Source organism: Pollachius pollachius (genome assembly GCF_949987615.1).
Source record: "Pollachius pollachius genome assembly, chromosome: 6".
NCBI classification, from domain to species: Eukaryota; Metazoa; Chordata; class Actinopteri; order Gadiformes; family Gadidae; genus Pollachius; species Pollachius pollachius.
Genome location: NC_136939.1, coordinates 3,109,652 through 3,124,960, shown reverse-complemented (window position 1 = coordinate 3,124,960; position 15,309 = coordinate 3,109,652). Strand labels below are relative to the sequence as shown.

The 15,309-nt window shown below is 53.7% G+C and overlaps 1 protein-coding gene across 3 annotated transcripts in view; it reads right to left on the bottom strand.

The window, feature by feature from the left end:
• Positions 1–617: 617 nt before the first annotated feature.
• The window catches only part of thoc2 (THO complex 2), a 31,261-nt gene continuing 16,569 nt past the window's right edge, over positions 618–15,309 (bottom strand). The window contains exons 22-39 of one of the 3 annotated variants that reach the window (XM_079738216.1): positions 14,103–14,267; positions 13,448–13,723; positions 12,876–13,017; positions 12,252–12,409; positions 11,019–11,147; positions 10,156–10,287; positions 9,426–9,610; positions 8,530–8,696; positions 7,765–7,867; positions 6,914–7,269; positions 6,306–6,364; positions 4,797–4,832; positions 3,488–3,613; positions 2,519–2,585; positions 2,267–2,424; positions 1,687–1,763; positions 1,330–1,377; positions 618–1,255 (exon numbers count right to left, since the gene is read on the bottom strand). In XM_079738216.1, the coding sequence (XP_079594342.1) occupies positions 1,350–1,377; positions 1,687–1,763; positions 2,267–2,424; positions 2,519–2,585; positions 3,488–3,613; positions 4,797–4,832; positions 6,306–6,364; positions 6,914–7,269; positions 7,765–7,867; positions 8,530–8,696; positions 9,426–9,610; positions 10,156–10,287; positions 11,019–11,147; positions 12,252–12,409; positions 12,876–13,017; positions 13,448–13,723; positions 14,103–14,267 (2,364 nt within the window). In that variant the 3' untranslated portion in view covers positions 618–1,255; positions 1,330–1,349. Of the gene's footprint in view, positions 1,256–1,329; positions 1,378–1,686; positions 1,764–2,266; positions 2,425–2,518; positions 2,586–3,487; positions 3,614–4,796; positions 4,833–5,246; positions 6,365–6,913; positions 7,270–7,764; positions 7,868–8,529; positions 8,697–9,425; positions 9,611–10,155; positions 10,288–11,018; positions 11,148–12,251; positions 12,410–12,875; positions 13,018–13,447; positions 13,724–14,102; positions 14,268–15,309 lie in introns of those variants that run through there. The other 2 variants (XM_079738217.1, XR_013811918.1) reach the window with 2 other exon arrangements.

Genomic DNA, 15,309 nt, shown 5'->3' with positions numbered 1-15,309 from the left:
CAGATGCTTCACATATACGGCTGAACCTTTTCTTTGTTTTGATTTTCTCTCCCCAAGTTAAATGCATGTTGAACTGTTAATGGCTTAACCAAACCGCACCGTAAAGTTAAAAGATTAAAAATCCCTCCCAAGTGGAACCGTTTCCATTGCTAGCAGACGGATGAGTGGCATGTAGACACAGGACAGCCCATGTACAAATACTTTTATTACATTCTTTTCCTAAATAAAAGTAACTTTTTGATATTTTGTTCTGTATATTTATTGTTTGGTTGTATTTAATACCTGCTTACATGTTTGTGTACTTTCCACAAAAATGTTTTGTTAATTTAAATTCTTTAAACTGACTTGCTTAATTAGGCCCTTAGATTAAAGGAGCCGCGCCCGTTTTACAGTTGGAGATTTTACAACTAAATAAATCTGCCTGGATTTTTTCTTGTGTAAATAATAGGGCTCTTCCGGATGATTCTCCAAACCCTAGTTATTATACAATGCATAACATTACATTTAAAATGTCAACGTATGCGTTCGTTGGTGCAAGAATTTTTATCACCAAGGACACGTCACGGTGGTTTTACAAAATAAAAGCATGAGACCAGATCAAAGTAACACTAAGAAATCCATTATTTATTGGTTTTAAAAAAGTGTACACGTGTTGAGTACAGCAGATTAAAAACTCCAAAAAGTTACTTGAAACAGTTGCAATCCAGTACAGAACTTTAGAAGTGGGGTTTTTGTATTTTTTATTTTACAATTCTGCATTTTCAGGGAGAATGAAACTGGCATTTTTTTTGTCATTTTATAAATTATGTAAAAACCTGAAAACACAAAAACAGTGAATAAATTGTGACAAATCGAAAACAAAACCCCCCCCCCCCAAAAAAAAACCATGATTTGTGATCCATGTCCCCCTCTTTATTATTGTACACATAATATACAAGATGGTCCTTTGTATCATGTATCAACCATTACACTCGGATTAAAAGGGTTCGCGGAGGTGCTGGGCGCGGTCTAAAGCCGGAAACCACGCAGAGACTCGAGACACGCTGGGTTCTCCCGTAAAAAAAAGATAATACTTTCAATTGATCTACAGGAAATACAATTAAAATGAAACATAAAAACATGGAGAGCCGAGATTCACATACTACAGCGGACCTCTTCCCGGGGCAGGAGGACAACGGAAAGCAAAAAGAAGATCTGGTCCGGGACACGGAGGCCTGGGATGGGGGGGGTGGGGCTGATAAAAGCGTCTCGGGTTCTGCGGGAGGAGGACACCATGAGGCCCGTGAGGAGAGAGACATGGAGACACTAGAAGAGCTGGAGGAGTCTTACCTGCACCGCGGGGGAGCGCACTATCGGTGCTTGTCTGACGATTTATGAGTGATCACGTTAAGGGAAACATCCATGTTGTTTTAGAAGAACAGGTTCTACACAGACGGACGGAGAGACAGAGGCCGACATAAGCAGAGAGGGAGGATGACAGACAGACAGGCAGGCAGGGAGACAGACAGAGGACGACAGACAGACACCAACATACAAGCAGACAGACAGGAAGGATGACGGAGACCAACTAAGACCAGGACAGAGAGGATGACAGACAGATGGAGTAAGACAGTCAGGGAGGATGAAAGACAGACGGATGGGAGTAGGAGAGCGACAGGGAGGTCCAGAAATGAATTTCAAGGATATTGCTTCTTCTCTTCTTTTCCACTGCTGCTGTCTCTCTTCTCCTTCTTCTCAGACTTCTCCTTGTCGTGACGAGACTCCTAGAGAAAGACGATGAAAAATGGATGTCAGCGGTGTGGTTCTGTCTGGACCGTCTCCAGCTCTCCAGCGGTGCGGAGCTGGACAGCGGACGAAGACGGATGGCCTCAAGAGAGTGGGACAACACGATGGGAAGACAGTGAGCTATGGGACTGTATCGGCGGGGGGCCTGAGAGCGCAGGGGTTCTTGTTTCCACGCCCAATGTCTATAGTCCCCCTTTGGCCCCTCCCAGCTCTCTCGTGATGCGTCATCACCTCCTGCGCTAGCAGTGCCGAGCGCTCTTCCAAACTCACTGCTCTGGAATGTAACACATTGTGGGACCTAGATAGCACTTGAAATGTGACTAACTATTCACTCCCCACCAGGCATGTTGTGACCCCGGGTGTGACTCCTCTCGTTCCCTTCAGCAGACCCCTGGCCTCAGGCTTCATGTCCCCGCAGTCCGTACAGGTGTGTGTGTGTGTGTGTGTGTGGCGCGGGCCAGACCATAGTAATAATAAGTACCGAGGGGGGGCTGACCTTCTTGCCTCCAGAGGAAGTCCTCTCGGGCTTCACATCACTCTTCTCCTTGGAGGAGGACTTGGAGCGCTTGGTCTTCTCCTTCTCCGCCGACAGGGGGCCGTCCGAGGGCGGGCTGCTGCTCCTGCTGTTCTTGCAGGAGTCTGGGGGAGAGTGAGGCGGGGGTTATGGAGGCCGTGTGTGGGGTGAGGTACGTGACGAAGGTGATGATGATGATGAGGGCGACGGGGGGCTCACTGGTTCCGTTCTCGTCCTTCCTCCTCTTGGTCTCCAGGGTGACCTCCGGGTCGCTGATGACGTGGTCCTGAGGGGAGGGAGATGGGCGGGTCACTAGGGTCTCACTTCCCCGCCGCCACGCGTCTCACTCCCTGGTCTCACAGCAACATCTCACTCCCTGGTCTCACTCCATCATCTCACTCCCTGGTCTCACCACAGCATCTCACTCCCAGGTCTTCAAGCATCTCACTACATCATCTCACTCCTTGGTCTTCAAACATCTCACTCCCTGGTCTCACAACAGCGTCTCACTCCCAGGTCTTAAAGCATCGCACTCCTTGGTCTCCCTACAGCGTCTCACCCTCTGGTCTCACTACAGCCTCTCATACCCTGGTCTCCACACGTATCACTCCATAGTCTCCAAACATCTCACTCCAGCCTCTCACTCCCTGGTCTCCAGGCGTCTCATTACAACATCTCACTCCAGCCTCTCACTCCCTGGTCTCCAGCCTCTCACTCCCTGGTCTCCAGGCGTCTCACTCCAACCTCTCACTCCCTGGTCTCCAGGCGTCTCACTCCCTGGTCTCCAGGCGTCTCACTCCAGCCTCTCACTCCCTGGTCTCCAGGCGTCTCACTCCAGCCTCTCAGTCTCTGTCTCACTACAACATCTCACTCCTTGGTCTCACTACATCCTCTCACTCCAGCCTCTCCTTCCCTGTCTCACCCCCTGGCCCCTCAGGTCTCACTCCAGCCTCTCCTTCCCTGTCTCACCCCCTGGCCCCCCAAGTCTCACTCCAGCCTCTCCTTCCCTGTCTCACCCCCTGGCCCCCCCAGGTCTCACTCCAGCCTCTCCTTCCCTGTCTCACCCCCTGGCCCCCCCAGGTCTCACTCCAGCCTCTCCTTCCCTGTCTCACCCCCTGGCCCCCCAAGTCTCACTCCAGCCTCTCCTTCCCTGTCTCACCCCCTGGCGCCCCAGGTCTCCCCACTCACCCTCTTCCTCTCCTTGCGCTCCTTGTCTTCCTTCTTGTCCTTCCCGCGGGGCGTGCTGCCGTCGTTCTTGTCCTGCTCCCTCTCTCTGCTCTTGGAGCGCGACACACAGTTGTAGCCGGGGTGTTGCTGCGGAGACGAGGGCACGTTACACACACCGGTAGGCAGGAGACGGCCGCACACTCTCCCCACCCCCCCCCCCCCCCCCCAGCTCTGACACCCCTGTGCACTAGAACCATGTGACCAACACCTGGTCCAGGATGCTCAATACTGACCCCTACTGGTCCTTCTGCCTTAACATTCTCTTATCCAATACAATCAATACACACCGATATAAACTAAACCCTGCTGGTCGGCTCGCGTCGGTACAATCAGAAATCTGGAATATTTAAGAACTCACAAAACTGTCTCGCTGTGAATACTAAACACAGACAGAAAGACTGACAGAGAGAGACAAGACAGAGACAAGCTAGAGAGACAAGGCAGAGTCCACACAGACAAGAGAGAGCGGGAGAGACAAAGACAACAGACAAGGCAGAAACTGAGACAAGATGGAGAGAGACAAGGCAGGGAGAAACAGTCAAGGAGACAAGACGGAGAGAGACAGACGGACACAAGACAAACAGAGACAAGACAGAAATACACAGACAGAGACAAGACAGACACGATAGAGACGGTAGACAGAACCAAATCTAAATCAGGACTTTAAGGTGAAAGCTGTGAGGTTCCTTCAGATACGACCTCAGAGTAGCTGACTGTAATAGCCTGTGGTTCCAGGTCCCCCCCCCTGATCTGGGGGCGAGGAGGGTTAGTGGGTTAGTCCCTGACCGCTGTCTGCATCCCTGCTGCCCTCACCGTCCCGTCCCAACATGCTTCCCCGCAACACTTTTCAAGAATGAAGGCGTCATCGTTCATTCCGCCTCAACGAGGAACCCCTGGTTGACGGCTCCACGCTAAACATTATGCTTTTAAGTAGCTTCAACCATTTAGCTCTTGTAACTGAAGTGAAGTGACTCTTGACTTAAGTGACTGTCTGCATCTTGAATAAGCAGGTAGGGCGTGTCGGGGGCAATGGGGGATGGAACCCAGAGACCGAAACACTACAGACCCATCCCCTTGTGACCCCATGACCCTCAAAACGCTTTCTTAAGGGTTTAATACTTTTGACTAACGTCTAGTTAACGACACCTTCCATGTTTGAGTCAGAACCGGGTCATTTCGAGTCCGTTTGAACCAGGAAGGTGGAGATAACTAGCCGACCACGTTAGAAGGTATGACAGAGGACCAGGCTGTAGGAGAGTAGGGGTCAAACCTTGCTGGCTGAGTCCTTAGGGTCGTTGTTAGCGTCCTGTAGGAATGAATGGACATGACAGATGAGCTGCTGCAGGAGGGGGGAGGGGGAGAGGGGGAGAGGGGGGGGAGAGGGGGGGGGGAGAGGTGGAGGAGGCGGCCCGCTTCTTCTCCGATCTGACCTCTGACCTTCGGGGATCAAGGCTCGGACAAGGTCAGGACACCTGGAATGTCAATACTTGGAAAACCCTGAGCATGGAGAAAAATAGAGATGTCTACAGAGAGCCGTGTTTCTGGAGCCTGTCTGCAGCATGTGGTGGTGGGGCTGAGCTGGTGTGCGGCTAAAGTGCTAAGCACTAGGTGTGCTAGCACCGGTGTGCCCGTGTGCTAGGTGTGCTGGCCCTACCCAGTGTGCTAGCGCTAGGTGTGCGAGCTCTGCGGCGTGCGGTGCGTCTGAGTATCAGTCACTTACAGGTGGAGACACGCTGGAGCCTACACCGCCTGGCTGCACGCAGGGCTACTATTACACCGCTAGCGTTGCCATGGTTACCGTCGTCTCTGGGGACATCTCGCCCGCCTCTTCCTCCTCCTCCTCCTCCTCCTCTCCTCCTTTCCTTCCTCCTCTCCTCCTTTCCTTCCTCCTCTCTTCCTTTCCTTCACTTCTTTGGGGAGGGGCTGTGTAGCTCAGCTCTCCCCCGTTTGTTTGAGGGCAGGTGGGGGTGTGGGGGTCTTCCTGGTGCTGGTGGCGTCTCTTCTTGGTTGTGGGTGGGGGACGGGGGATGGGGGGCTTGAGGGTGATAGATTGGTGCTGGTTGTTGTGGGGGGGGGGTGGGGTGAGGGTCGTTGCTGATGGGGTCACAGGAACACCTCTGGAGCCGTGAACGTCGAACCGGGAACCAATGGCCTCCAAACCGTCTTCTGGATCTGCGTCAGGGTGGGGGCGTGGCAAGGTGGGGGGTCGACCAGCATCGGACCAGCCCGGGGGGGGACCGGGTCCTGTAAGACCGGGCCGCGGGGGACTGACTGGTACGGACGACGAGAGAACCTCTAAAGTGCTTGAGCGGGATCTTCTGGGAACGTTAACTGAGATGATTGGGGAGGGGGCTCCAACGCTGGTGAAACTCGGACGATAAAAACTCTTTTCCGACCGACGGAACTGGGGTGGGGACGGGAGGGGACGGACTTTGACTTAAACTTTAGTTTGGACCTTTCCCCCGCCGCGGGGCTACGCGGCCGCGCCGTACCGCGCGGCGCAGCGGCACAAAAAACATCTTCTCAAGGCACTACGACTCTCGCTCTTTAATAGGAAAACACTGCTCTCACGAAATCATTACATCTACACAACGCTCCTGGGGGGTAAGTCCATCAGGCTTAAAGGTGGAGGGGTGTGTGGGGGGGGGGGGGGGGAGACAGAAGAGTCCATAGAGAGTGCCGGGTCGGGGGGGCTCCTGGCTCCTGCTGGGGGTCTCCGGAGGTCGGGCAGCCGGGGTGTGAGAGGCAGAGAGGGGACACGACCTCAGGCCATACTAACCTTTACAGACGACGAGTGGGACGGAGACGAATGGCTGTCCAGCTTTCGCCTTTTTGTTTCTGCAGGGGGGGGGGGGGGAGAGAGCGAGAGAGAGAGGGGGGGGGGTCAGAGGGCGTCAGATCCGAGGCTCAGGCACACGTCCTCCTAGGGCCGCTCGATTACGGAAAGAAACATAATCGCGATTATTTCGGTCGATATTGAAATCACGATTATTCTAACGATTCTTTTTGAAAGCATGACGCATTCATTCAGCATGTCTCTCCCAAAAAACACTTTGTCACCGAGGACTTAGAAACGTGGCCTTAAAAAAAACACACAACATGGGCAGATAGAAAATGTTCAAATCTAAAACAAAGCACAGATACGTATCCAGCTGTTCTGCACTTTCTATAAAACATTTAACGAAAATAAATGAAACGGGAAAAAAATAAATCTGTACATCGAAAACTCGAGTACATTAAGTGTTGTGGTCGTTTGACGCTAAAATCGAAAAACGGCGCTCAAAATCAAATTGAATCGCCCGGCCCTACATCCTACGGGGGGGCGCGCCCCTGCGGAGCGGCGTGTGCGTGTGTGCGTGCGTGCGTGCGTGCGTGCGCGTCACCCACCCCTCTCAGTTTCAGACTCGGGCCTGGGGGGGGGCAGCTTGGCTCCGCCGGTGGCGCCTCGCTCCTTCTCCTTGCTCTTGGCCTCCCGGGACGCGTCCTTGGACTCCTCCTTGGTGCCGCTCTTCTCCTCCTTCAGCTTGTCCCGCTCCGCCTTGGGGGTCCGCTCCTTACCCTCGCGGCCCGCCCGCTCCTCCTTGCCCGCCGGCCCCCCTCCTCCTCCTCCTCCTCCTCCTCCTCCTCCCCGCTCCTCCCTCTTGTCGCGGCGCTCCCCCTTGGCCTCCGGCGTGCTGCCCGGCGTCTTCTCCTTCTTCTTCTCCTTCCCGCTCTTCTCCTTGTCCTCCTTGGCCGCCTTGGTGCTGCGGGGGGCGAACCAGTCGGGTCACCAGTCGGTTCAATCGGTTCACCAGTCAGTAGACCAGTCAGTTCACCAGTCGGTACAGACGGTTCACCAGTCAGTTCACCAGTCAGTACACCAGTCAGTTCACCAGTCAGTTCACCAGTCGGTTCAATCAGTACACCAGTCAGTACACCAGTCAGTAGACCAGTCAGTTCACCAGTCGGTACAGACGGTTCACCAGTCAGTTCACAAGTCAGTACAGAGTTCACCAGTCAGATCAACAGTCGGTACAGAGAGTTCACCAGTCAGTTCACCAGTCGGTACAGGCGGTTCACTCGTCAGTACAGACGGTTCACTCGTCAGTAAAGACGGTTCACTCATCAGTAAAGTCGGTTCACCAGTCAGTAAAGTCGGTTCACCAGTCAGTAAAGTCGGTTCACCAGTCAGTAAAGTCAATACCGCTGTCCCTCCACCAGGGCGCAGCCTCTCAGGATCACAGGAAGCTGACACTGACCTGTTAGGAGCTGAGTTCCCGTTGCTGGTGGTGACCTTTGCTGTGGTGCTGTTGGCTTTGTTCACTGGTTTGGTTGTTCCTGCAGTCTTATCTTTACCGCGATCTGGGAACCAATCAGACACCGTTTAGACACCAGCTAGACATCACACACACCAGCTAAACATCACACACTCCACCGAAACATCACACACTCCACCTAAACATCACACACAACTAGACATCACACACAAACACACACACACACACCAACCAACTAGACATCACAGACACACCAACCAACTAGACATCACACACATACACCAACCAACTAGACATCACACCCATACACCAACCAACTAGACATCACACAGACACACCAACTAGACATCACACACATACACCAACCAACTAGACATCACAGACACACCAACCAACTAGACATCACACACATACACCAACCAACTAGACATCACACAGACACACCAACTAGACATCACACACACCAACCACCTAGACATCACACAAAGACACACAGACACACCAACCAACTAGACATCACACACACACACACACACACACACACACACACACCAACTAGACATCACACACAGACACACCAACTAGACATCCCATATATCCCATGGAGATGTCAAAAGAGAGAATAGACAGAGGGGGAGGAGTTGGAGGGAGAGGTAATACAGAGAGACTGATGAGAGGGAGGTAATACAGAGGGAGAGATGGGATGAACAGACAGAGGGGGGGAGGTCAGACGGCTGAAGGCCCCACCTCCGTCCTCGGCCCCTGGGTCCTCTGTCTTGCTGGCGGGGGCCTTGCTGGCCAGGGGTCCGTTCTGCTGGCCGGCCAGAGCGGTTCTGCTGGCCGGCTGCTCCTTGTGGTGGAACTCGTTCTCCGGGACCATGTGGGCCTTACGCCCCTTCAGCTGGCCCGAGTACCTGACACACACACACATGCATAAGGAACCGCTGCTAGTATGGCTAAGTAGCTATGGCTAACCCTACCTTGGGTAGCTGCGGCTAACCCTGCCTTAGTTTAGCTGCCGCGAAACTAAGGCAGGGTTAGCGAGGGCTAATCCCATCTTGGTTTAGCTCGGGCTAGCCCCATCTTGGTTTAGCTCGGCTAACCCCAAGTTGGTTTAGCTCGGGCTAGCCCCATCTTGGTTTTGCTCAGACTAACCCCAAGTTGGTTTAGCTCGGACTAACCCCGTCTAGGTTAAGCTCGGACTAACCCCGTCTTGGTTAAACTCGGACTAAACCCATCTTGGTTTAGCTCGGACTAAGCCCACGTTGGTTTAGCTCAGACTAACGCCACGTTGGTTTAGCTCGGACTAACCCCACGTTGGTTTAGCTCGGACTAACCCCACGTTGGTTTAGCTCAGACTAACGTCACCTTGGTTTAGCTCGGACTAACCCCACCTTGGTTTAGCTAGGGCTAATCCCGTCTTGGTTGAGGTCGGACTAACCCCGTCTTGGTTTAGCTCGTACTAACCCCACCTTGGTTTGGCTCGGCCTAACCCCGTCTTGGTTGAGCTCGGACTAACCCCATTTGGGTTTAGCTAGGGCTAATCCCGTCTTGATATATCTAAAGCTAAACCAAGCTATCCCGTGTTAGCACTAGCACCCCAGCGCCGAGCTGCAGGGGCCCCAGGTGAACGGCGGTGTTACCCCATGGCCAGGGCGTAGAGGTCGGGCCTCTTCTCCTTCTCCTCCAGGCAGATCTTGTGGACGCGGCACTCCAGCGCCTGGCCCAGGTTCAGCACCTTGGGGTAGCACGGCAGGATCTTGGTGAGCACGATCAGGACGTTTCTGATGTGGGTGTACTCGCCTGTCTCCAGACAGTGCACCGAGGCCTGAGGGTGGAGAACACAGTACAGCGAGGATAAGATCTCATTATTAACTACAGGACAACACAGTGAGGGCCGTAGAGGTGGAGGTCACAGTGTTAACTAGGGTGAAGGTGGAGGTCAGTGTTAACTACAGCAGGACACAGTGAGGACCGTAGAGGTGGAGGTCACAGTATTATTCTTCATGGGTCAAATATGCAAACACATGCCGACCGTTGGGATGGTGCGGATGAACAGAAGTCTTTCTGAATTCCAGATTTACCCGGCTTATGATTCAATAGGACCTACGTTTGATTAAACGAGGAAGGTGAAAATCGTCTCTAAATCTTCCCTCACGACAGTCTGTACTGATCTGCTGAATACGTGTACGGAGAAGATGCACTCTCCTCACGCAGAGGTGCAGAGCTACTGTAGCACCGAGGTGGGGGACAGAGCGCGCCACATCGACGTCCCTGGGTGTCCTCCGTGCAGGAGAACACAGTGAGGCGGTACGGGTGGAGACGCTGAGACAGCGGAACAAAGTGAAAGACCCTAGAGGGCGCAGGTGGCACCTTGGTGAGCATGTAGTGCCACTTGTGCACCACGTGTCTGAAGTTCTCGTAGTCCAGCTGGTCCGCCTTGTTCCCTCCGTCGAAGCCCGTGGCCCTGAAGATGGTCAGGAAGCCGGGGTAGTTGGCGCACTCCTGGATGCATCGGACAGAGGGAGGGTTAGCATGGAGCTAGTTAGCATGTGGCTAGTTAGCAGGACGCTGGTGCGCTTGTAGCTAGTTAGAATAAAGTAAGCATGTGGCTAGATAGCAGGGAGCTGGTTAGCATGTGGCTAGTTAGCATGTGGCTAGTTAGCATGTTGTTAGTTAGCGTGTGCCTAGTTAGCATGTGCCTAGTTAGCGTGTGCCTAGTTAGCGTGTGCCTAGTTAGTATTTGGCTAGTTAACGTGTGGCTAGTTAACATGTGGCTAGTTAACGTGTGGTTAGTTAGCGTGTCGCTAGTTAGCGTGTGGCTAGTTAGCGTGTGGCTAGTTAGCGTGTGGCTGTTTAGCGTGTGGCTGTTTAGCGTGTGGCTGTTTAGCGTGTGGCTGTTTAGCTTGTGGCTGTTTAGCGTGTGGCTGTTTAGCGTGTGGCTGTTTAGCGTGTGGCTGTTTAGCGTGTGGCTGTTTAGCATGTGGCTGTTTAGCATAGAGCTAGTGAGCGTGGAGGTGCCACTAGCTCGCGTGTAGCTATCGAGCATCTTTGTGAAACCAATACTTAATTAGTACTGTGATTTCAGCTGATGAACCAAGCACGCTCCATTAGGAAGATTTGATTTGAGCATTAAGAACAGAGTGTGAGCAGCAGCTCGGTCAGCTCTGCGGTGGTCTACCTCAGTGTGAGGGTCCAGACGATGAGATGGGGGGGGGGGGGGGGGGGGGGCGTACCTTCTCGTAGACGGAGCGGTCGCTATGCCAACGCGTCACCGTCTCCAGCATGCAGCAGAGGAAGCGTCCGTAGCGCCGCGACTCGTTCTCCGTACAGCTGGCCACCGTGTAGATGATGGCCGAGAACACCTGGGGACACAGAACCACTGTCAGGACGGGCTCCACCAGTAGGAACCAGTACGGCCGGTCAGAACCAACACCACCATCAGAACCAGCACCGCCCGTCGAAACCAGTACGGCCGGTCAGAACCAGCTCCGCCCTTTGGAACCAATGCCACTCGGAGCAACCAGTAAGGCTGGTTAGAACCAGCACCACCCATAGCAACCAGTAAGGCCGGTTAGAACCAGCACCACCACCCATAGCAACCAGTAAGGCCGGTTAGAACCAGCACCACCACCCATAGCAACCAGTAAGGCCGATTTGAACCAGAACCACCCATAGCAACCAGTAAGGCCGGTTAGAACCAGAACCACCCATAGCAACCAGTAAGGCCGGCTAGAACCAGAACCACCACCCATAGCAACCAGTAAGGCTGGTTAGAACCAGAACCACCACCCATAGCAACCAGTAAGGCTGGTTAGAACCAGAACCACCACCCATAGCAACCAGTAAGGCTGGTTAGAACCAGAACCACCACCCATAGCAACCAGTAAGGCCGGTTAGAACCAGAACCACCACCCATAGCAACCAGTAAGGCCGGTTAGAACCAGCACCACCACCCTTAGCAACCAGTAAGGCCGGTTAGAACCAGAACCACCACCCATAGCAACCAGTAAGGCCGGTTTGAACCAGAACAACCACCCATCGCAACCAGTAAGGCCAGTTTGAACCAGAACCACCCATAGCAACCAGTAAGGCCGGTTAGAACTAGCACCACCCTTCAGAACCAACCAGCACCATACACAGCCCCGCCTTTTCTTGTTTGATTAAGTGCTTTTTAATGTTAACACGGAGCCGCTGTATCAGAGAGGCGCTTGATTATATATATATATATATATAACAATATAATAAAATGATTGAGCCACATGGCGGTCCTAGAGTGCATTATTGTTTTCCCAGGGCAGCATATCAGGTATCTGGTATAAATAGGACGACCTCATCGGAGAAGCGGAGGCATCGGTTTAAATATAGATCTCAATCAGACGCCGCGCTCCGGTTACATCACCTCGCTCATGTTGTTGTGGTCGCTGTGATAGAGCGCGTGTGCGTGTGTTTGCGCGTGCGTGTCCTACCCGGTCGTAGCAGAGAAGCGTGCAGAAGTTGGGCGTCTTCTGCTGGTGCACCAGCTCCACGAAGCGGGCGCAGTAGACGGCGTCGATGGCCGAGAAGATGCAGCGGGGGAAGAGACAGAGCTGCAGGAACTTGGTGATGGTCTCGTTCTTCGTGGATTCTGGACAGGAGATGCACGAGATATACTCTTTAGGAAAACTGGGGAGACTTAGGACCCCAGAACCCTAAAGTCTGAAGGAGCCACTACCCATCTCTGGTTCTCAGGAACAGAACTGACCTCGATTTACGCTTTAGTCATTTAGCAAGACGCTTTCATCCAAAAAGTGTTAGTGAGGACATAGGTCAATAAGGAGCAGGTAGGGGTTGGACAGTAGAGAGACAGGTCATTAGGGAGCAGGTAGGGGTTAGACAGTACAGAGACAGGTCATTAGGGAGCAGGTAGGGGTTAGACAGTACAGAGACAGGTCATTAAGGAGCAGGTAGGGGTTAGACAGTACAGAGACAGGTCATTAAGGAGCAGGTAGGGGTTAGGGGTCCGTTTGCTCTGGGAGGCACAACATATAGACCCGAGGTCATTGGGGATTGGACCCAGCAGCTCCGTGTTGGGAGTGGACAGTGGTACTTACTGGCCAGTAACCAGTTGTCCTTCTCCAGCTTGAGGCGGTGCAGGACCCTCTGGACGTGCTCCAGCTGCTTCCTCTCCTCCTCCAGCAACTTGTCCTGCAGGGCCGTGCAGCGCTCCTTCTCCTTCTTCTTCTTGTTCACCGGCTGGAGGCAGGGGCCCGTTACAGGTCACTCACTGAGCGCACAGCTCACGGAGTTGTGTTGTAGCGTGTTTACACGGCTCGTGTTTCTGGTTGTATTCTTGATTTTTTTCATGCTTGTTTAAGTGTTTCCCCTTCACAGTAAGAGCTTGGATGACATCGAACAGAAAGAGGGAGTCAGAGAGATTGGGGGGGGGGGGGGGGAGGGAGGGAGGGGGTGAGATTGGGAGACGTGGTGATAGAGATGAGGAGAGAGAGACAGAGACAGAGGGGGAGGGAGAGAGAGACAGAGACGGTGTGTGTGTGCAGTGTGTTTGCTGTGTGTATGAGAGAGTGGGCGGTAAGCTGTGTGAGTGCACGCAGTGTGCTGTAAGCTGCGTGTGTGTGTGTGTGTGTGTGTGTGTGGTAAGCCGTGCGCGTGTGCGTTCGCTCACTATCTCGGGGTTGTCCTCGATGGCCTTGATCTGGACCTTCAGCTTGTTGACCTCCCTCTCGTAGGCGGTGTGGGGCGCGGCCAGGTCGTACATGGTGAGCGACCAGAAGGTGGCGTAGAACTGGGGCCGCAGGTCGTCCCAAACCCGTGGCGGGTGCAGGGACACCACCGCCTCGTGCACGGGGCCCATCACCTGCTCGCACGCCGCCACGTACTTATGCACCTTGGGCTGCTGCCGGCTGCCCTTCTCCCCCTTCTTCAGCTCGTCGTAGCGCGACTGTCGCCGCGGAGACGGGAGGAGAGAGGAGGGAGCAGAGAGGGGAGGAGTTTAGTGCGAGGAGGGCGTCGCTGGGGTTAGATGACCTGTAAGGTTGATGGGTTCGGTAGGTTTGAGTTGTGGGTGGACCGTTGAGTTAGGTGTTCTCTATGGGTATGAATGATAATATACCAATGAATATTAAAAGGCCTCTCTGGTGGGTGAACAAGTAATGGATGGTCTCGCAGCGTGGTGTGAACAGGCGGGACTTTTGGATTTTGAAATTAGGTGCCAAAACTTTGAAAAATTAGTCAGTCATGTGACCATAGAGAGGACGTGGAGTTCACCAGGACCTGGTGGCGTTCCAGTCATGTGACCATAAACAGGAAGTGGAGCTCACCAGGATCTGGTGGGCGTACATGGGTCGGGACAGGAAGAAGGCCGCGTCGTGCGGCGTGTGGAACTTGTTGCACAGGATGTCGATGGAGGGGACCCTCTTGATGTAGTCCTCCGTGCTCAGGTTGGAGGCCAGGAACCCCCCGAACTGGACCAGGGTGTCGTGGCACTGCAAGGAGGACAGGGGTAGTGGGGGTCAGTCTCTGGTTATCACACAGTGCCGCGGTAACCTCGCCAACTCCACAACATGCCGTTACCATGGTGACGACCCACACCTGCCTTGGATTGGTCTAACACGTTGACTGACGGGCTAATAAAAATCAACCGTGGCGAGTTTAAAGTGAATTTCTCAGAACCGTAGCTGCATCGTATGCGTGCGGCCCCGTATCAACGCCAGGATTCACGGTTTTATTGACGTCGGGGGAGAAAAAAACACAACAAACAATCCCGCTCGAGTGTCAAAGCACTTCAAGACCTCTAAAAGACTTGAAGGAGGAACTCCACCGAACTCCCGAGGCGAGACGCCTTGAGGACACAGAAGAGTGAGCTCCACCCAAGGACGTTATCACTACTACGACCATGCTGTATCATATGTAAACCTCAGCCTGGGTCATTAAAGGTCTACGTGCTGCCGGTGGTTGGCAGTGACGGCCACACGCAGGGCGATAGCGTGGACGGAGGTACACAGCCTCCTGTCCCCTAGGTCGATAACCCTCTCTCAGACGGTCGGTCTGTCCGCGGCGTCTGTGAGTCCTTCAGGCACCTCCATAGACCTCAGGATCAGCAGTCAGAGACGAGTCTCCCCATCAGGATTCACCAACACTCTTCCCCCCCCCCCGCCCGACGGCTGCACTGCGACACCTTTGGAGGACTGCAGACGGGGAAGGTGGGATGGCCAGGACTCTTAGAGTCCACTTCAACGTACACACCTGCCATGGAACAGATCTCTGTGAGCTCTAGGACCAGGTCTCCTGGTCCTAGAGCTCACTGAGACCTGTTCCATGGCAGGTGTGTTGCCGGTATTAGGCCTGGTCCAGGACAGTTGTCTACCTGGTAGTGGAGCCGGCAGACCTGGTCCGTGGTGGGTGTGTACCTGGTAGTAGAGCTAGACCAGGTTCTGGACAGGTCTGTACCTAGTGATATAGGCCATGGTACATCTAAAACAAGCCAAACCGCTGAGACTGTTCTCTCTGACAAATTGGCGAGGTTGC